Raw genomic sequence first — 23,173 nt, 5'->3', positions numbered from 1 at the left:
ACAAACTAATACAAGGCCATTTCCCTTTTCAAAACTATACATGGCTTCCTATCATACTTGGAATAAAATCCAAAATCCTTACCAGGGCCTACAAGGCTCCACATAATCTGGTCCCCCATCGCTTCTCCAACCTTCTTTCCCAACAACTCTTCCATTACGCTCTTTGCTCTGACCAAATGACTTTACTGCTGTTTCTCGAACATTCCAAACAGGCTCCTACACCAGGGCCTTTGTGCTTACTATTTCCTAGGTTCTACGGCCCTTGCCCTAGATACAGTATTTGCATGGCTACTCCGTCTCTTTCAACTCTTTGTTGAAATGTCCCCTTTTCAGAAATGCCTTCTCTGATCACACTGTCCAAATTAGCACCTGACTCAATCTCTATCCGCTTTTATCCTGCTGTAACTTTTTTCACACCATTTATCATTAGTTGGCTTTTTTTTTTTTTTTTTCAAATTTTCTGTCTGCATTCTTAAAAAGTTAGCTCTGAGGGCAGGGCTTTCCTTTTTCTTCACAGCCATATCCCCAGCACCTAAGACATCGCTTTGCACTTAGGAACCATTTAAGAAACATTTGTTGAATGAACAAAAGAATGTTAATGCCTGAATGAACAAAAGAATGCCTAACACCTAATATATGATAGGTACTTAATATCTGCTAAATGAAACAAAATATCAGATAAAATCCAACACCTAGTTTTATAAAAATCAATCAATCAATCATGTGTACACTCACACATTAAATGTATACAAAGGTAGAACAAAAGAACTAAAAGGATACAAACAGTAATATATATATATCTGAGGAGAGGAATCAAAGTAGAACAGGATGCAAAGAAGAACTTTCATGCTTTACTCTATAATGTCTAAACTTTTCCAATCTTTTGTAATTAAAAAATATTCATTTATTATTTGTATAATAAAAATAATTTAATTAAAATCCAAAACTCACTCTTTAACAAATTTAACTTTCATAAAAAATCAACAACAAATCCAGATATCTAAAGACAGTAATGGACAAAATGCTCTTTATCATCACTTCTATTCAACACTGTATTGGAAGTCCTAGTCAGTGAACAAAGATCCAATATATAAATAAATAAATAAGAATTACAAGGCAAAGATATTGAAAGCTAAAACAATTCATTGCAAAATATATCATTACCTAGAGAATGCAAGAGAATCAAAAAACACAACTATTAGTTCCAAATAGAGTTCAAGAAAGTATCCAAATCAAGAACCATGAACAAAAATCAAGAACTTTCCTATATCTCAAATTAAAATGAGATTTAAAAGAAGATCCCATTCATAAAAGCAACAGAAACTATAAAATATCTAAATATATACCTAGTAACAGAAACTATAAAATATATAAATACATACCTAACAACAATAGGTCACATTTTAAAAGTATTAACTTACACCTCTTAATGCATTTAATCCTCACAATAACCCTAATGAGTTATTATTCCCATTTTACAGATGAGGAAACTGAAAGCACAAAAAAGGTTTTATTTGCCCAAGCTTATTTAGCAGGACTGAACCCAAGTAACACAGCACTAAAACCCATTCTTTTCCCAACTACTCAACACAGCCAACACAAGGAAAACTAGAAAACTTCACAGGAGAAAGTACAAGAGCTAACTAGTCATACCACAGTGTTAGGTGGGAACACCCAATACTGCTAGCATACAAATTATCCCTCCAAATTAATCTACAAATTCAAGGCAATTCCCATAAAAAATCCCAACAAGATTTTTCTGTAGAACTTAACATACTGATTCTAAAATTTATATAGACGAGAAACACAAAAATGCCAAGAACATTTTGAAAAGGGAAAACAATGAAGGGGAACTGCCCTACCAATTATAAAAATATGGTCTATTAAAGGAATTGAAATTAAACAGTATACTGCTACAGGAACACTTACAGATCAATGAAAGAGAACAGGTTACAGAAACAGAGCAGTCTGTATAATACTGTTGCAATACTGTTTATCATGAGTCAATAAATGATGCTGAAACAATAGGCAATTCATTTAGGGAGAAAAGATAGCCATCTCTATCTTACATTCAACACACACAAATTCCAGAGAGATTATAGAGCTAAAAGGAAAAAATGTTTTAAAAGTATTTAAGAGAAAAATCTTGTAATAATATTGGAGTGAAGAAAATTTGTGCTAAACAAGACACAAAACCCAAAAGCTCCTAAAGGAAAAAAATGGAAAGATTTCACTATATTCTAATTTAAAACTTTTCAAAAACAAGTCATAAGCAAAATCAAAGACCAAATTGCATACTGAGAGAAAATATTAAGAATACGTGAGCTCCTTCAAATCAGTAAGAGCAAACAAAAACTAATAAAAATAGGTTTAAAAAGATATACAGGGGCCGGCCTGGTGGCACAGCAGTTAAGTTCACACGTTCTGCTTCTCGGCGGCGCGGGGTTCTCCTATTCAGATCCCGGGTGCGGACATGGCACCACTTGGTAAAAGCCATGCTGTGGTAGGTGTTCCATACATAAAGTAGAGGAAGATGGGCATGGATGTTAGGTCAGGGCCAGTCTTCCTCAGCAAAAAAAAGGGGAAGATTGGCAGCAGTTAGCTCAGGGCTAATCTTCCTCAAAAAAACAAAAAAAAAGATATACAAACATTTCAAGAAGAAATACAAGATCTCCAATAAATGAAATGATGCCAGAGCTCACTAGAAATCAAAGATAATCAAATTAAAACCCTGAAATATTTTTCATCCAGCAAATTACTAAATAAATAAAAAGTATTGCTATCGACTACTGACAAGGGGACAGGGTATTCTCACACACTGCTTATGAATTTCAATTGGTATAGTATTTCTGTAGGGGACTATGGTCATATCTATTTTCTTAAAATGTAAATTCTGCATATCTTTTAACCCAGTAATTTCATTTCTAGGTATCTTATGGGAATATTCACACACATGCACAAAGATATGTCAACAAAGTTCACTGCTGCAACGTTTATGATAGAGAAAAACTGGAAATTACCCAAATGTCCAAAGATAGGAGAATATGCAAATAAATTATCCTACAGCCATACCATAGCATACTATATAGCCTTTGAGACCTCATTTTCACATATATAGAGAAGACAACTAGTGACTCAGGTTCCAGCGTTAAATTGCCATTTCTAGGCCTGGATAGATAGCACTAAATCATTTTAGGTCGGGGGGGGGGGGGGAGCTTTGTAATTACATAACTTTTCATTACCTCTCCCCAACCATGTGGTCTCAAATATTTCAATGTGTGCGTGTGTACAAAATTTTTTGAAGAGGTGGGGCTCTTCTAAGATGTCAATCTTCCTCTAAGAAAACCTCTTTTCTTCTAGCTTGTTCAACCTGTCTTCCTTAATTTGCCTTCATTCTCCCCCTACTCCTCTACTGACAATAAAAACTGAAGTAGATTTTTCAAACTATGTCCAAGAATATATATTATTCTCTTTATAATAAAGTATCTACCCACTCATTTTTATTTGTTCCTTAATAAAATAAATCAACTTTTTGTGAAGAAGCCACTTTCAGTCACTAAAATTACCACAGTCAATAGCTCATGTATTTAAGTCCAAAAATACTTGAGACCACATGGTGAGGGTGAGGGGGTTGTGACAAGTTACACAATTACAAAGCAAGCCCCCCAAGTATCCTCTTTTAACCTAAAAAGATTTAGCACTCTGCCTAGACCTGAAATTAACAATTTAAGGCAAGAGCCTTAGTCATTAATTACTCTACAGCACATTTGGAACTTGAGACATCTTTGCAGTTTAAAATTGCAGACCTGGCTTAAGAAGGCAATAAAAGCATTAAATATTGTTATGCCCATCAAAGTATTAAAACTATCAAATACTTGTTTAGCTTTGCCTATAATTCTAGGCCAGGTGCAACTCTGAAGTTAAAACAGCCCATATGGTAAAGCTGATACAGCCTGTCTAAGTCAGCGAAAGCCTTCTCACCCAAGCTGCGTTAAAGCTGACCATACGAATGTTTTAAAAAAGAAAAAGAAAAAAAGGACAAAAAACTCACTGCATGGTAAAATTTAGTTCCTGCAAATTAAACCAACCTCAAAATATCCACATGCCTACTTGTTAAAACATAATACCAAACCACCTCATTTAGGACCCACCAAAATCCCATTTTGCTCCTCAAATGGCAGTCCTTCCTCATTTCTCAAAGCTCCTGCACCAGTTGTTAGGTTATGAGGTATGACTGATCATTTTAATAAGGGCCCCTAATGTGACTCTGTCAATCTTCCCTACAAGAATTGGAGTCTATTTCTCCCCATCCCTTGAATCTGGGCTAGCTTCGTAAACTCTGCCCTATACTTGTGAAATTGATGTGTGAGTCTTGGAGCCTAGGCCTCAAGATGTCTTGCAGCTAGCTTCTGCCTTCATTCTCTTGGAACTCAGCTGTCATGTAAACAGATTCAAACTAGACGGTGAATAAAAAGAGATTATGTGCAAAGAGAAGACCCACATTCTTGTCATCCCCACCAAGGCCCTAGACATGTGATTGAAGCCATCTTAGCCCCTCTAGCTCCAGCCAACCCACCAAATGAATGTAGCCACAGAGGTGAACCCAGGTAAGAGAAGCAAAAAAATCGCCCAGCCATCCCATAGAATTGTAAGAAATAATAAATCACTGTTGCTTTGAGCCACTTAGATTTTGAGGTGGATTATTACACAATAGTACTAATACACTGGCAGAACTTGAATGATTAGCAACTCCACTTCTGGCTATATACCCAAATGAATTTAAAGCAGGGACTTGAACAGGATTTGTAAACCAATGTTCATAGCAGCATTATTTACAATAGCTAAAAGGTGGAAACCCCAATGGCTATCAATGAATGAATGAACAAAACGTGATATTTACATAAAATGGAACATTATTTAGCTTTAAAAAGGAAGGAAATTCTGACACATGCTACAACATGGATGAATATTGAAGATACTATGCTAAAGGAAATAAGCCAGACACGAAAGGATAAATATTGTATGATTCCACTTTTATGAGGTATCTAGAGTAGTCAAATTCATCGATATAAAGTAGAATGGTAGTTGCCAAGGGCTGTGGGGAGAAGGAAATGAGGAGTTATTATTTAATGGGTGCACAGTTTCAGTTTGAGAAGATGAAAAAGTTCTGGAGATGGATGGTGGTGATGGTTGCACAACAATGTGAATATTAATACCACTGAATTATACACTTAAAAATGGTCAAAATGGCAAATTTTGTTATGTATAGTTTACAACAATTAAAGAGGCACCTCTTTTCACCACTTGGTTTCAGAATCAAACAGAAGAAAGACGCAGGGAACAGACAAATGGAGAGCAAAATCTCAGCTTTATCTCTGATAAAAAGCTAAATTGAAGAACATGGCTTAAGAGTGGTTTGGAAATGGCCTGCTCATACTCTGTGAATTGAAGTTATCCACCAGAACAGAACTATTTCCCCTCAAAAGGCAGAGCCTGTCCTGCACTCAATTTACTGCACTGGCCAAGAATATGCCAAAATTTGGTTGTTGCAAGCTGGAATCAAGAAAGAGATGAAGAGGTTAAACTGAGCATGCCCCAGGGCATTCTACTGCACCCACTAATCAGGTAAGTCACTTCTCTAGTGAAGAGGAATAAAAGAGAAAGCAGCTAAGAACATTACCAAAGTAAAGTCCCTCCAAACTGAACCAGTGTTCCCCACACTATATAGTAGTTTCAAAAGAAAAAAGAAAAGAGGGGAAGGACTAGGAAAAAAAAAATTCAAGAAAATTTCCTGGAACTGAAGAACATACATTCTAGACTGTCTGAGGAATGAAGATACAATAGTTGAGTTGATAGATTACTTAATGTGTTTGACACTAGTTAAAGACGTTTTAAAGCTCTGGTAGAAAACTAGGGTAAAATTCATGTTAGATCATGAAGAGTATTAAACAAAAATAATAATAAGGCCTCTTAGATATGACACCAAAAGCACAAGCAATCAAAGAAAAAATAAACTAGATATCACCAAAATGAAAAACTTCTGTGCTTCAACACATATTATCAAGAAAAAAAATTTTGCAAATCATTTACTTAATGAGACTTTTATCTAGAATATACACAGAACTATTACTACTCAATCAAAAAAATAACAAAGATGGGCAAAAGATTTTAATAGACATTTCTCCAAAGATATATTCTTATCTTATTATAAGATAAGAAGATGACCAATAAGCATGTGAAAAGACGTTCAACATCATCAGCCATCAGGGAAATGCAAATCATAACGAGATGCCACTTTCCATCTACCAGGATGGCTATAATCAAAGACAGACGGTAACAAACGCGGATGAGGATGAAGAGAAATTGGAATTCTCGTAAACTACTGGAGGGGATGTAAAACGGTACATCCACTTTGGAAAACAGTCTGACAGATCCTCAAATGGTTAAACAGAGTTTCCATAGGATCCAGCAATTCTATGCCTATTTATTATATACCTCAAATAAATGAAAACATATGTCCACACAAAAACTTGTACATAAATGTTCACAGCAGTATTATTCATAAAAGCCAAAAGGTGTCCATCAATTGTTGAATGGATAAATAAAATGTGGTATATCTATACAATAGAATATTACTCAGCAATAAAAGAAATGAAGTACTGATACATACTACAACACGGATGAATCTTAAAAACAGTATGCTAAGTGAAAGTAGCCAATCACAAAAGATGACATATTATATGATTCCATTTATATGAAATGCCCAGAAAAGGTAAATCTAGAGAGACAGAAAGTAAATTAGTATTTACCTAGGGCTGTGAGGATAGGGGTACTGACGAGGCTAACAAGTAAGGGGTGTGGGGTTCCTTTCTGAGGTAATGAAAATGTTCTAAAATTGTGGTGATGGATGCACAACTCTGTAAATATACTAAAAGCTACTGAGTTGTACACTTTAAATGGGTGAATTGCATGGTATGTGAATTACATCTCAATAAAGCTGTTTTAAAAAATAAGGAAATTTGGGGCCTGCCCGGTGGTGTAGCAGATAAGTCTGCGTGCTCTGCTTTGGTGGCCTGGGGTTCGCTGGTTCAGACCCCAGGTGTGAACCTACACACCGCTTATCAAGCCATGCTGTGGCAGGCATCCTACATATAAAATAGAGGAAGATGGGCACAGATGTTAGCTCAGGGCCAATCTTCCTCAGCTAAAAGAGGAGGATTGGCAGTGGATGTTAGCTCATGGCTAATCTTCCTCAAAAAAACAAAACAGCAATTTGAGGCTGGCCCGACTGCATAGTGGTTAAATTCAGCATGCTCCCCTTCAGTGGCCCAGGTTCGCAGGTTCAGATCCCAGGCGCGTACTGTTACACCGCTCATCAGCCATGCTGAGGCAGCAACCCGTGTACAAAATAGAGGAAGAATGGCACAGATGTTAGCTCAGGGCAAATCTTCCTCAAGCAAAAAAAATAAGGCAATTTTAACTCTAGAGAAAACAAAATTGTTTAAGAAAGAAAACGTAATTGTAGTAGACCACGTGTTTCAGTATGAACAACAGTTTGACACTGAATACTGGTTTATCAAAAAAATTGGGACGTATTTTAAAATAGGGAGAATTGCAGAGTTAGATCTAAATTTCATTATCAGAAAAAACCTAGTTAATGAAAAATTAATAAAGAAATTATTTATTTTAGCAACATAACTAGATTAAGATTTGTATCAAGTAAAATAAATGGAAACTGTAAGAAATCAATTTTTTTTAGGGTACATACATAAAGATTCTTTGACAAACTCTCTCTACAAGTAAATATGAATTTTTAGGCCGTGATATAATGAAATAAGAAAGCAACAAAATGGAACATAAAGATCCCTGAAATAAAGATCCATATATATATAAAAACCTAACATATGACAGAGTTGGCACTACAGGAAAAAAGATAAATAAGAATCAGTGAACTATAGCTTATGGTCTTCAAACTAAGAATGGTTTTTACTTTTTTTTAAATGGTTGGAAAAAACCCAATGAAAGAATAATATTTCATGATATATGAAATTATCTGAAATTCAAATTTCAGGGTCCATAAACAAAGTTTTATTGGAACACAGCCGCGTTCATTCATATACGTATTGTCCATGGCTGCTTTTGAGTTACAAAGTCAGAGCTGAGTAGCTGTGACAGAGACCGTACGTGGCATTTTCACAGCTGTGCACTGCTGCTCAACGCCCTAAAAACTGCAGTGAGGCACTTATAACTCAACAGCATTTCAAGTGCCACATGTATCACTGTACTGTATTTTTTTAAACAGCAGTGCATATTCATATGTCCAAATAAGGAAAGAAGTGAAAAGTGGAATTCAAATATCACACTTTTAGTCTTTTTGTTACCAACTTAAATAGCAAAGTATTATGCTAATTATGTAATATTCTAGCTGTGCTAAATGAATAAAACATTATTACCAGACTAAGCACTCATCACAATAATCTCAACTCACAGGAAAGCAACATTCAGAAAAATTAGAAAATTTAAAACAAAATATCTCATTACAGTAGAATTTCTTCGCGAAAATTAAAAATGAAAATGAGACTGAAAGCAAAGTAAGTTTCTGAGTGGCTCATTTGTTAGCCAAGCAAGGAAATCTATTTACCAATGGTGAGTTAGATTGTGTTTGTAGCAGTTGAAGAAATTTATCCAGAGAAAATATACTTGTTAAGACTATTAGCCTTTTGGTGAGAACCAAATAGCTCAAAGAGTTGAGGGCATTAGTAACAATATTGATAATCAGTTAAAAACAAGGCAAATGATTTCCAGACTTTTGGCTCCTGATGTATCAACAGATGTTACCAATACTGCTCAGTTGTTTTGTTTTATTTTGTTTTGTTTTGGTGTGGAAGATTGGCCCTGAGCCAACATCTATTGCCAATCTTCCTCTTTTTGCTTGAGGAAGATTGTTGCTAACATCTGTGCCAATCTTCCTCTATTTTGTATGTGGGATGCCACCACAGCATGGCTTGATGAGTGGTGTGTAGGTCTGCGCCCAGGATCCAAACCAGCAAACCCTGGGCAAGCAAAGCAAAGCACGCAACTTAACCCCTATGGCACTGGGCTGGCCCTGCTCAGTTGCTGTTTATGCAAGGAGTCAGTGCCAAGTTTGAAGAGACTGAGTAATTAGCCTCTATGGATATTCTGCATAGAAGAACTACAGACAAGAATATTTCCTAAGAGGTTGAGAAAACATCGATACAATACAGCATGAAACAGAATATAATGTTACCATTAATGTTGGTAAAAATATGTACGGAGCAGAAAAAAAGGTTTAGTTGGACAAATTTACCTTTTGTGAGGTATTTCAAAGCCTATGATTAGTCACTGTCTTACTCATCAGCAGTACTTTGCAGAAAACATTTGAATCCACCATGCATCAGTGAACCAGTAGTGTCATTTGCTCTTGTAGACTTTACAGTCTTCAGTTGTGTGAATTTTTGTCAGAAACAGAAGCTGACTATCTTGAATTGCCTTTACTGCAGAGGCTTATTGTTTCATGCCTTAGCAATGGGAACGTTTTATTGCATTTTTTTGAGCTCAGGCTAAGACTGAAATTTTTGTGAAGAACAGCCTCCAGCCACTATTATCAAACACCAAATGGCTTTGGAAATTAGCTTTTGCTGCAGACTTGAAAATGTCTCTTAATGAATTCAACGCAAAATGACAAAACAACACTTACATGCAAAACTTATCTTACAGTAAAGTCATTTCAACAACTAATGTTATCAGAATCACAAGTAATGGCAAGCTGCTTTATACATTTCCTGTGCTGTCAAAAGTTAAAACAAGAAGCCATATCTCCATTCCCACACAAATTTGCAGCAGATACTTTTCTAAGCAAACACTACTGTTCCAGCAGTGTTTTGCAGACCTTAGTGCAAGCACAAAGGAAATGGCCTTATTTCAAAGTCCTTTTACCGGTGCAATTGAGGAGCTTCCACCTAAATTTTCAATCAGAAGTGATTAATCTATAATATATTGACATGCTAAAAGGCAAAAATATCAGAAAAGAATCTAATAAAATTCTGTAAGTACATTCCAAGCAACAAATATGCTCAATTAAAATCATATTCTCATGGACTGATATCAGTATTTGGGAGTCTCTGTCAGTGTGAAAACACATTTTCAAAGATGAAATATCTAACATCTCATTAAAAATCAGTATTAATAGATGAACATTTACAATCAACTTTGATGACATTTACAATAACTTTGAATCCCCAAAAAGCAAAATGTTATCCCAATAAAAAAAACTTCACTCTTCTCACTGGCAGAACTGTATTACCAAAAAAAGTACTATTATTATATTTTGAACTTAATTAAAAAAACATTAAAATTTCTAGAAATTTGTTTTCTTTCTTGTCATGGAAGTACCTACATAATTTCTTTAATTTTGCCTCTTGACTGACAAAGCCTAAAATATTTATTATCTAGCCCTTTACAGAAAACCTTTGGCAACCTCTGGGACTTTTCAAAAGGTATGCTTGGACAACTAGTTGACCATTTTTCTTTTCTTTCTTTCCTTTTTTCTTTGTGAGGAAGATTGGCCCTGAGCTAACATTTATGCCAATCTTCCTCTACTTTGTATGTGGGACACTGCCTCAGCATGACTTGATGAGCACCGTGTAGGTCTGCAGTGGGATCCAAACCTACAAACCCCAGGCTGCCAACGCAGAGCATGCGAACTTAATCACTAGGCCACAGGGCTGGCCTCTAGCTGTCCATATTTTTTTTAAATGGCAATAAAATTAGATCTTAACCCAAATGTAAAAAGCAAGCAAAACTGTAAAAACTTTCAGAAGAAAATAAGTTTAAGATGAAAAAAACACAAGCCATAAATTAAAAAATGAATAAATCTGATTAAACTTTAACACTTTATAAACAAAGGGTAAAGATTAGCTATAGAGACTTATAGATTATATTTGCAACCCATATAACCAACAAAGGATTAGTACTCAAAGTAGGTAAAGAATTCTTACAAGTCAGTTTAAAAAGGGAAAAGAACCCAATAGAAAAATGGGCAGTTCAGAAAAGGAGCAATCCAATGGCCAGGAAACAGGAAACAATGCTTGATCTTATTAGTATAATGGAAAACACAAATAAAAAAGACACTTTTTTGGGGGTGAGGAAGATTGGCCCTGAGCCAACACCTGTTGCCAATCTTCCTCTTTTTGCTTAAGGAAGATTCACCCTGAGCTAACATCTGTGGCAACCTTCCTCTATTTTGTGTGTGGGAGGCCTCCACAGCAAACCTTGATGAGTGGTGTGTAGGTCCACGCCTAGGATCTGAACCCCTGAACCCCGGGCCATGGAAGTGGAGTGTGCAAACTTAACCACTACACCACTGGGCCGGCCTCCAAAAAAGATTTTTTTAAGGGAAAATATTTCCCACAGATCAGATTCTCAATAATTTTTTTAAAAATCTAACAATATCAAGAGTTGGAAGGAATGTACAGAAGCGAGAACTTTAATGCTCTATTGGCATAAATGTAAAATAGTACAACCAATTAGAAGAGTACTTTGGCAACATCTAGTAAAATTAAAAATGAGTCATTTCACTTATAGGTATCTACTTATATGCATATGTTTACAGATACATAGAAAAACTCTCAAATGTGTGTACAAGGAGTCATGCACAAAACGTTCACTGAAGCACTGGAAACAAATGCCCAACAATCAGAGAAAAGATAATTGTGGCAATCATAAAACAAATATAACAGAAAACTGGGAATAATCTAAGTGACCGGTAATAGGAAAATAGATAATTATGATGTAGTCATACAAGATATTAAATAGCATTTAACACAAATAACTAATACTATACTCGATAGCATGGACAAATCTCAAAAGCAATGTTAAACCACCCACCCTCCCCAAAAAGCAGGTACTGAGACATCCAATGTGATATAATTTCCATTTATGTAACGTCTTAAAACATGCCAAAACAATAATATATACTGTTTACAGATAAATGTGTATTTAATAAAAAGTATAAAATATACATAAGAATGGTATATATACCAAATTCAGATAGTGTGGTTAAGACCGGAAAAAGAGTGTAGGAAATGAGATGGGAAGGACAGTATCAAAGAGCTTCAACTGTATCTGTATAATTTTATGTCTTAAAAATTTCTTTTTGATCTGAAACAAAAGAAACAAAATTATTTTTGAAAGTCTGAAAAACATATCCTTATATAACAATCAAGCCAGAGGAGAAAAGGATGAAGCAGTCAGAGATGGAAGGAAGACATGAGACGGGCACTATTCTAGGCACTCAGGATACAGCAGGGAACAAAACAAAGTCCTTGCTCTCACGAACAAATAAACACAGTACAGGAAACGGCAAAAAGTGCTATGAAGAAACATAAGAGTAAGAAAGAGTATAGGGGTGGGGAACCTGAGTAAAATTGTTACTTTATCCAGGGTGCTATTTAAAGCCATGAGATTGGATGAGATAACAAAAGGAGCAAAGGTAGACAGGAAAGAGAAGAGGTCCCAGGACTGGGCCCTAGGCACTCCAAAATTCACAGGTCAAGGAGACAAGGAGGAACCTGAGAATGAAGCAGAAAAAGAACCAAACAGTACTGACCCGGAAGCCAACCGTAAAAAAACATTTCAAGAAGCAAAGAATGATCAACTGTGTCATATGATACTGAAAGGTTGAGTAAGATAAGAACTTGAGAACTGACCCATTGTAAAGGTTATTGGTGATCTTGAAAATAGCTATTTTGGTACAGCAGTAGTGGCAAAAACCCACTCTGAGCTCAAGAAATAATGAGAATAAATGAACTGCAGATTGCATGCACAGACAACTCTTTTAACAAGCTTCGCTATAAAGGAAACCAAGAAACTTGAGTAGCTGGAAGGGCACAGCTCAGAGGCAATGTGGAGTAAAGAAATGTTTTTCCCCTGAAAATAGGAACAATGGCAGCATATTTGTATGCTTACGGGAACGACCCGGTAAAGTGGGGAAATTGATGCAGAATGGAAGAGGAACAACTGCTGGAATAACTGATTGATGAGATCAATAAAGAGGGGATGAGATGTGGTGCACAAGTGGAGAGACAGGTCTTAGGAGTATAGACAGTTGATTTATTAGTAACAGAAGAGAAGGCGTGCAAAGACTCAAAGAGACTAAGTCCCTCCCTACAAAAACTTCAGCATAATAGAGGGGAAAGACAAACTGAACTTAGAAAAATATGGAACAGCTTGAAAAACTGCTACAGGGGTACACAAGACTGTAAATAACTCACATGTGGGAGGGGAAGATTGAAGGAAGAGAGTAGAAAGGATTCACTGAGGAGGTAAGGCTTGAATTCACAAGGCAAACATAACCAAAGAATATAGCACGTGCCAAGAAAAGGAGAAAATAGCACAACACAAGATGAAGCTAGAAAGTTAAGAATTGAAAAATGGGGGCCAGCCTGGTGGTGCAGTGGTTAAGTTCGCACGTTCCACTTCTCAGCGGCCCAGGTTTGCCAGTTCGGATCCCGGTGTGGACATGGCACCGCTTGGCAAAAAGCCATGCTGTGGTAGGCATCCCACATATAAAGTAGAGGAAGATGGGCATGGATGTTAGCTCAGGGCCAGTCTTCCTCAGCAAAAAGAGAAGGATTGGCAGTGGTTAGCTCAGGGCTGATCTTCCTCAAAAAAAAAAGAAATGAAAAATGGAGGGCCTAGGACCTTATCTGCCATGGGAAGAAGTTTGCTTAGAAGAAACCAAATGAAAGAACACAATCCATTTACACTCTAATTAGTGCTGAGTATCTGCTCAGTAAATGTGTTATCATAGAACAGCATTTTAGGCTATCACGTAAAGAGCACTAATAGGGTTACTGTAAAGATTAAATGAGGGGCCAGCCACGTGGCTGAGTGGTTAAGTTCTCGCGCTCCGCTTCCCTCAGCCCAGGGTTTCGCTGGTTCGGATCCTGGGCATGGACATGGCATCACTCATCAGGCCACATTGAGGCAGTGTCCCATGTGCCACAACTAGAAGGATCTACAACTAAAAATACACAACTATGTGCTGGGGGGATTTGGGGAGAAAAAAGCAGGAAAAAAAAAAAGAAGATTGGCAACAGTTGTTAGCTCAGGTGCTAATTTAAAAAAAAGATTAAATGAGATAATCTATGTAAATGCCTTAGAACAGTACTTAGTACATAGCGAGCACTCAACAAATACCAGCTATTAGAAGTAGGAAGATTATTGGTGGTAATGGTATTAAAAATGTATTCTCTCTCTAATCACCTCTCCAGAGGATCAAGTGAACTTTCCAAACTACAATCTACTTCCAACCCTTCTAAAAACAGTGTAATCCTGGTCCAGCCATGTAACTGAGTGCCCCTCCCCCTCAAAAAAACACTAGAAAGGGCTAATAATCTACTAAATCTCCTGCCAGGTGGATAGGCCTAATGACTGACTTCATTCTGGGAAACAGTATGAATATGAGACCTGTGTCAGAGTGGAAGTCTCAAAAAAGAACATGTTCTTGTCTGCCAGGTCTCCCAATTAGAGAATATCCTAGAAACAGACCAGATTACCAGAGGTTATCCTATATATCTACCAAACCCATTATGATTGGGTCCACACCCAAAGGATTCAGTTGGGAATAAACAGGCTTTTTAGGTAAAGAAAATCTGACAATCTAAATATCCTATAAAATGATACTGATTAAATTGTAGTATATCTACATAATGGACTTCAAGGTAGACAAAACATATTGTAAAACAGTAAGAAAATGTTCATGACTGTTAAATATGGCATTATACCATTTTTAAAATATATAAATTATAAATGCATAGCAAAAAGGACTGAAGATTACAAAAAATGTTATAAGTGGTTAATGCCAGGTGGAACGACAGTGGGGATTTAAAAAATTTTCTTCTTGTTATCTAAATTTCCTACAATGACCATATAATATTTTTATTTATTGACTGATCTTTTTTAATTACTAAAAAGTAAATAATACAAGTCAAATCTCTCCTTCCCTTCCCTAGAGAAATAATCTTGCTGAATATCATTCCTAATCATTTCTATACATATCTAAATGTAAAAAGATGATTATTTTAGGTAAATATATAATGGGAGGTGTTGTTTTTTGTTGGGGTTTTTTCCTTTTAAAAACGGAATTGTACAATATACTTTGGTTTGCAACTGGCTCTTTTCATTCAATGATAAATCATAGGACATCTTTCCATATCAATATACAAAACCATCTCTCTTTTTCTACAGCTATATATTATTTTCATTGTAGAACTGTATAATGGACAATAAAGTTTGTTGTTAATTTTTTGCTATTACAAATGGTGCTGCAAATATAAGTTAATAACTGTGAACATATTAAAACAAATTGCGAACATTTGAGTGCTTACTATGTGCCAAGTACCATAGGCTTCTACATGAATTAAATATACTACAATATCACGGTATACATTACTATTTGTATAATTCACATTTTTTCTTCTGTAGACTGCCTATTCATTCTTGTTTTCTCTGAAAATCAAGTAATTATTTTTTTAAAACTGGCCAGGATACAAATTTGATGTAGAAAATTTCTGGCAGAATATCCCTCAGAGTTCCATGAAAATGCCTGGCATATAGGCACTCATGCATTTATACATTCTACAAATACTGAGAACCTACTGTGTCCTGGGCAATGAGTGAACAAGACATATATCATCTCCATACTCATGGGTTTTAGCCTAGCTAACACTGGTTAAATTGAGTTAATAAGGGGAAAGCAAAAAGAAAACTGAAGAGGGGAACGATCAATTAGAGAAAGACTAGTACATACTTATCAGTGCACACCATTCAATACACAATTATAATTTCCTCCTGAACAGTCTTGCCACAGCCTATGGATCTAAGCTACTACGTTCAGATTCATCTTCTTAAAACACTGCTTTACTTATGTCATTTTCATGCTCAAGAACCCCAAACCTCTCTCTTAGCATTTCCCAAGTATACTTCACCCATTGTCTACATTAGCTATTCCAAACCTTCACCACTAAAGGCTTCCCCTAGGTTTCCCACTACAGACGGTCCCCAATTTAACAATCGTTCGACTTAGGAGTTTTTGACTTTATGATGGTGCAAAAGTGGTACGCATTCAGTAGAAACCATACTTTGAATTTTGATCTTTTCCTGGGCTAGTGATATGCCGTACGATACTCTGTTGTGATGCTGGGCAGCAGCGGTGAGCCACAGCTCCCAGTCAGCCATGTGATCACGAGGGTAAACAACTGATACACTTACAACCATTCTGTACCCATATGACCATTTAATTACATGAGATATTCAATACTTTATTATAAAATGGGCTTTGTGTTAGATGATTTTGCCCAACTGTGGGCTAATATAAGTTTTCTGAGCACATTTAAGGTAAGCTAGGCTAAGCTACGATGCTTGGTTGAAAATTAAAGGCATTTTTGACTGACGATATTTTCAACTTATGATGGGTTTATCAGGATATAACCCCACTGTAAGTCAAGGAGGATCTGCACTAGCCCTACAACTCCTTAAAGGACTACTTAAGTAAACCTCAATGCCTACCTGATAGAACAAAAACTCTATAAAGCAAGAACACTTTCAAAATCTCACTGCCTGCATCCACACTGTTCATTACACTTTCCTCCATTTTCAGTGATTTTCTCTTTCTTCTAAAATCAATCCCTTCGTGAATTTTTTTTTTTTAAAGATTGGCACCTGACCTAACATCTGTTGCCAATCTTCTTCTTCTCCCCAAAGCCCCCCAGTACATAGTTGTATATTCTAGTTGTGAGTGCCTCTGGTTGTGCTATGTGGGACGCCGCCTCAGCATGGCCTGATGAGCAGTGCCATGTCCACACCCAGGATCCCAACCGGGAAAACTCCGGGTCACCAAAGCGGAGCACACAAACTTAACCACTCGGCCACGGGGCTGGCCCCACTTCGTGAATATTCTTGATCCCGTCACCTCACTACCATCTAAGGATACTGTTCCATCTAGTATCTCCTATCTTCAATCTTTCCCTCTCTACTATTCTTTTTTCCTCAGGCAATGAAACTGCTCATGTCTCTTCTAAATTGAAAAAACTCTCCCTTGATCCCATATACTGCTTTATCCTAAAACCTCCTCTCCCCTCTAAAACCAAGCTTCTTTAAAAATGTCTACCTCACTATCTAAAACTTCTTGCTTTTATCACTCCTTAACTCACTGCAATCTCGCTTCTGCTTCCCTGGCATTCCTTTTAAACTGCTTTCACCAGGGATGAATAATTTCTTGGCTCTCCAAAAGACTCTTTTCAGTTCTTACATTACGATTTCTCAGTATAATCTAACAAAGATCATTCCTGGCTTAAAGCACTCTCCTCCACTGAGTCTTCTTTACAAAAAAAAAAAAAGCCACTATCATCTAGTTTTTCTCCTGCTTCCTAACTGCTCTTTTTCAATTTCAATGGTTTATGAGTTTCTCTTCTTCTATGTCTTTTGCCTTACAGAGATATGTTAATGTGTTCAAGGTCACTAACTAGAGATGGGAAACTAGACAGACAAATGACAAAAAACGCCATATTTTACACATTCTAGCATCTATTACGTTTCAGGTATTTCTGCTTCAGTATCTGCTCCCTGACTCTACCAGGAGTCTAGACGGACTAGAATTCTTTGAAGGCAAAAGAGCTCTTACCATTGCTCAGTTCTTCAAAAACAGAGATTTTTTTTATATATAATTTTATATATATATATTTTTTTTTTTGAGAAAGATTAGCCCTGAGCTAACTGCTGCCAATCCTCCTCTTTTTGCTGAGGAAGACTGGCCCTGAGCTAACATCCGTGCCCACCTTCCTCTACTTTATATGTGGGACACCTACCACAGGATGGCTTGCCAAGCGGTGCCATATCCACACCTGGCATCCAAACCGGTGAACCCCGTGCCGCTGAAGCAGAACGTGCGCACTTAACCACTACGCCACCGGGCCAGCCCCAAGAGAGATCTTTTCAATGCTAAATCCTATTTTCAAAAGACACATTTTAGTTAAGAATGTTCTTCCTAGTCATACCAGCCCATCAGCGCACACTGTGGAAATCAGTCTAACAAATGCTAACAAAGACATGTTTATAAAAGTCATATTAGTATTCAGTATATTTAATGTATTTCAACCATACAAGCACTTATTTGTTAAATGAGCTTGAGTCTCACACAGTAAGACCTAGCCTGCCTCCACTTTACAAGATTAAGAGGGTGCAATCGAAATCGAGTTTTGGATTCAGGTATCTGATGAAGGAACTGGATGGTGCCAAGCTCCTAGCACTTATACACATGTAAGTACATGATTTTTTTTGTAGCTCTAACATTCTATGGTCTTATCATTAATGTGTATATATACTACAAATGCAATTGTTGCCTCATACACTGAAAAAAACCATTACTAGTCCAGAGGTTTCAGTTATAAAATTCAACAGATAAACCCATGTTCTTCTCATCCAATACAAAAGAAAATGTTCTCTGGTGTATATTCTTCTGATATCTGAGATGTGCCTAAAGCTTCTGCTCAGAAGTTGAGTCACTCCACTCCTCTTTGGGAATCCAGCAGATGTAGTGCTCTCAATGCAGCTGTCCTGCTCCCTTGGATTGTGAACCTCCTTCTATTCATCAGTGCACAATAGTAAACTATGTAACAAGTGTTCAGAAATAACCTGTACCTTATTCAGCACATATCTATTATTTTCTACAGTATATTGGGAATTTATTAGGATAACCATCTCCTCACTTGTAACAGCCTGACCAAAATTTAAATTAAAAGTGTTTACCGTTCAGAAGCCTACATGCCTCTTCATATGTTCTGCTCCCCTCCCCAACCCCCATAGAACTACAGGTCTTTTTACAAACCAGGTAGACATGGAAAGTGTTTTATACTTATTTAAGTCAATCCAAACTTCCTAAGTGCTCTTCATTATTAAAATAATTTACTTTTTAGACTACACTACCATTAATCCTGTCCATCTAGAATTTCTACTTTACATCAATAAAGGTGTGAACAATACTTCCCAACCTGGAGTCCCTTAATCCTTCCAGAAGAAAAGGAAATCAGTACATATCAATCATTTATACAGATCCCTAAAAAAAGCAGAATAGATGTCCTAGAGATATGCTTAACATTTCAAAAAAGCTGAATACAAATTACACATATAAAGAAGTAAAACTTTACAGGCCATTACTTAATACATGCAGACTGGTAAAGAAATCTTTCCAGGCATTATTTCACCATAACATTCCTTCAGTCAGGTCCATCTGTGGAGCTTACTCACACATTCAAAAGACATATAATTATAATATGATAGATATATACTATAATGGACCATGTACAAAGTCCTACTGAAGTACAGTGAAAAGGGGGATTGGGTCTGCCTGGAAAGGCTCCACAGAGATACCATCTGAGTGGGTCCTGGAAGGATAATTCAGCTCTCTAGGCTGCAGGTGCCTCATGTCTATTTCTGGTTACAAAAATTCACAGAATTTAACTTTAGGTTGGATAAGTCTTTAAAAATCACCTAGGGGGCTGGCCCCATGACAGAGTGGTTAAGTTCACGCACTCCACTTTGGGAGCCCAGGGTTTCACCCACTCAGATCCTGGGCACAGACCTAGCACCACTCATCAAGCTGTGCTGAGGCAGTGTCCCACACAGCAGAGCCAGAAGGACCTACAACTAGAATATACAACTAATGTACTGGAGGGCTTTGGGGAGAAGAAAAAAAAAATCATCTAATATTGATGTTTTCCACCATTACTTTAAAGTACGAAAATCTTTTCTTTAAGGGCCTTATTGAAACTTCAGAATATAAGACAGATAAAAGGGGACCTACTCTTTTGAAAGGAGATGAAATTATTGGAAAACAATGCTGTTCTAATCAATCCTCTTTTATTTTTATTTTTTTGAGGAAGATTAGCCCTGAGCTAACTGCTGCCAATCCTCCTCTTTTTGCTGAGGAAGACTGGCCCTGAGCTAACATCCATGCCCATCTTCCTCTACTTTATATGTGGGATGCCTACCTCAGCATGGCGTGCCAAGTGGTGCCATGTCTGCGCCTGGGATCCAAACCGGCGAACCCTGGGCCGCCAAAGTGGAACGTGCGAACTTAACCGCTGCGCCACCGGGACGGCCCCAATCCCCTTCATTTTAAAATAAGAAAACTGAGACACTAAGGACAATGATTTGACAAAGACAACATAAAGACAGAATTGCAACATCGTATTCAAAGAATATCTCTTAAGCACTACCTCCTCTTGGCAGTCTTTCCTAACTTTCTCCCCAGGTGGAGTTCACCATTCCTTACTTTATTCCCCAATATAACTAGCATATACTTCCATTACGGCTTCTATGAAACTTCAGTGCCCTAATTTTACCTTTTTTATGCATCTGTATCCCTCTACTACATTGGAAGCTCCCTGAAGGCAGGAACTGTCTTAATCATCTTTGTATGCCCAGCACACAGAATAAAATATTAAGTTATATTTAACCAAGTTTCAGAAATGACTTAAGATAGCTCACTGCCTGGCACACAGTAGAACGTAATAAGTACTTGTCCAATGAATTTGCCGAAAATGAGGTCATTAAGTGAAACACTACATCTAAAGCAGTTAGAAAAGTATCTGACACACAGTGTATAGTCTATAAACATTAGTTGTTACTATGTAACTTTATATAGGCAGGAAAAAACTGAAGCTGTTATTGAACATTTAATCTGGGAGGCAAAACTTAAGCACCTATTATCAAGGTTTCAACTTGCTCATTTACATGTTATAATACAATCACATCTTTCTTTCTTTCTTTTTTGTTTTGGTGAAGAAAATTGGCCCTGAGCTAACACCTGTTGCCAATCTCCCTCTTTTTTTTTTTTCCTCCCCAAAGCCCCAGTGACATAGTTGTATATCCTAGTTGCAGGGCATTCTAGTTCCTCTATGTGGGATGCCGCCACAGTATGGCTCCATGAGCAGTGCGCAGGTCTGCACCCAGGATCCCAACCCGTGAACCCAGGGCTGCCTAAGCAGAGTGCACGAAGGTAACCACTCGGCCACAGGCTGGCCCCACAATCACATCTTTGACAGAAAAAGAGAAAACTTAGCCCATCCATAAAGATCTCTTGAGCCTGTAAGCCTGGGGAAATAGTACAAAGAGTTGGGTACTGTCAATCTCTAGACCTGGAGTGAAAGAAGAAATTAGGCCAGTCTTAAACTTAGGGCTAAATCACTTCTTTCTAGACCTGTTTCAGTCATCTGTCAACTGGAGTAGTGAGGAGTAGAAAAGATTCTAAGGTTCTTTCCCGCTCTAACAATGCAGGGGCTTAGAACAAATTGGGACCTCGAATCCTTCAGCTTTCAATTCAATATGAGTAAGAATTTTATAAATATCAGTAAATGGTGCACTGGATTTGGTGTCAGATGGACAGGGTTATCCTACCAGCTCTGCTAATTATTTACCTACGTAAGTCCGAGAAAGAAGTAAACTTTCTGGATCTTAATTTCCTCGACTGGTAAAATGAAGTCGTAGGACAATATGATCTCTTTTTAAAATACATCATAGTCATGACATTCTATGAAATAAGCTCCCTCTGAAGGAAATATCAGGGGGACGGAGCCACCAGTTATTAGAGATGTTCAGAGGAGTCCCGCACAAACCAAAAGTAGAGAATTTCACCATTAGAAGAAACCTCACAAGTCTTCTATGACACACCCAACTGAGACCCAAGTTCTCTCTCAAATATTCCTGGAAGAGGTCACCCAACCATTCTAGTGATGAGGAACAACCCATGGAAACAAGCCACTTCATCTTAAGCCAACTCTGATGCCGAAACTCTTTTACTGAAGCCACATCACCCTCCAGTAACTTCCACCCATTCGTTCTACCTCTTTCAACTAAAGGCACCTAAAATATTTGTGGATGGGGACAATACGCCCCTTATATATTCTCTCCGAAATCCCCATCTCTTTCAACCTTTCCTCATAACATAATACCAAGACTCCCTCACCATCCAACCCGCCTTCCTCCGAGAAACCTCCATTCTTGTTTTGAGCGAATGTCAAAATTACTCGATCAGCCTTTCCCATTCTGACATCCAGATTCCTTGCGGAACCCAAGATTTCCCACTTGTCCAGCTGACACCGGATGGAAGCCACTAATTGCCCTTGCCACCTCCATCCAAGGAAGCATTTGGGGTGGGAAGCGTGCCCCTGTTGCTCCTTCGGGAGACACGGAGACAAGAAGCGATGGACGCAGCCACAGAGAGGCCCGCACCCTGCTCTCCTCCCCGGTCCAAGCCTCCTCCCTCACCGGTACTGCTTGGGGTCGCTGGGAGACTTGACGATCTCAGGGTCTCCGGCATTATTGATAGACACCCTCCGGCCCTCCTCCTCTGATTCATCGGCTCCTAGTCGGGCAACGCGGCCGCTCTCGCCCAGATCCTGCCCACCGGGCTGCAGGTCAGGGCAGCTGCAGGTAGATTTCGCCTTGTTCCTTCCAGGCATGATCAGATTAGAAAAGGGTCTGGCAGCAGCCGAGTCTTCGCGCGGACCCCGTGCTTCAATTCTCCACAGTGCCCCGAGCTCCCGCCCGGCCTCACACAACTTCCTCCCGGCGGCACACACTGCAGCAACCCTGACTCTCCCCAGCATTCACCACCAAGCCGGAGCGATGGGCATGCCGCTCCCCAGGGCCCACCTCCTCCCCCTACTCCTCCAGCCGCTCCACCTCCTCCGCGTCCCAGAGGCGGTGGCGGCCGGCGCTGGCGCTGGCGCTGCCGCAGCCGCGGGGAAGGACAGGCCTGAACCCCTCCCCCAATCCGGTCTCCCCCACGCCAACTTCCCTCATCCCCCCGCCCTCCCGGCCTCCAATGACGCTACTGATTCTAGCCAATCAAGAGGCAGGAAAGCAGTCACGCGGACGTAAGCAACCAATGGGAACAAGCAACAAAAGGAACCAAAGAGTCCCGGCCGGATTCTCAGAGCGCCCAGCGAGCTCTTCGAAACCTAGGGTGGGCGGGGCGAGGGAGAAGGGGCGGAGACCGTGGCGCGGAGGACGACGGGAGGAGGGAGCTTGAGCGACCGCGCCGCGTTTGTGACGTACGCGGCGAGTTAGTTGTGGCGGAGGCCGGTCAATA

The 23,173-nt window shown here is 38.4% G+C and overlaps 1 protein-coding gene across 4 annotated transcripts in view; it reads right to left on the bottom strand.

The window, feature by feature from the left end:
* The window catches only part of NRDC (nardilysin convertase), a 95,678-nt gene extending 72,835 nt beyond the window's left edge, over nt 1-22,843 (bottom strand). Inside the window, exon 1 of one of the 4 annotated variants that reach the window (XR_006888604.1) lies at nt 22,348-22,843. Coding sequence is in view for 2 of the 4 variants with exons in the window: in XM_046661102.1 (XP_046517058.1) it covers nt 22,348-22,688 (341 nt within the window). In the remaining 2 variants the exon portion in view is untranslated. The remainder of the gene's footprint in view (nt 1-22,347) is intronic. The other 3 variants (XM_046661102.1, XM_046661103.1, XM_046661104.1) reach the window with 3 other exon arrangements.
* Between the last annotated feature and the right edge of the window lie 330 nt (nt 22,844-23,173).

Source organism: Equus quagga, chromosome 5, assembly GCF_021613505.1.
Source record: "Equus quagga isolate Etosha38 chromosome 5, UCLA_HA_Equagga_1.0, whole genome shotgun sequence".
Taxonomy (NCBI): domain Eukaryota; kingdom Metazoa; phylum Chordata; class Mammalia; order Perissodactyla; family Equidae; genus Equus; species Equus quagga.
The sequence above is the reverse complement of the archived record's forward strand: the minus strand, read 5'-3'. Positions and strand labels throughout refer to the sequence as shown.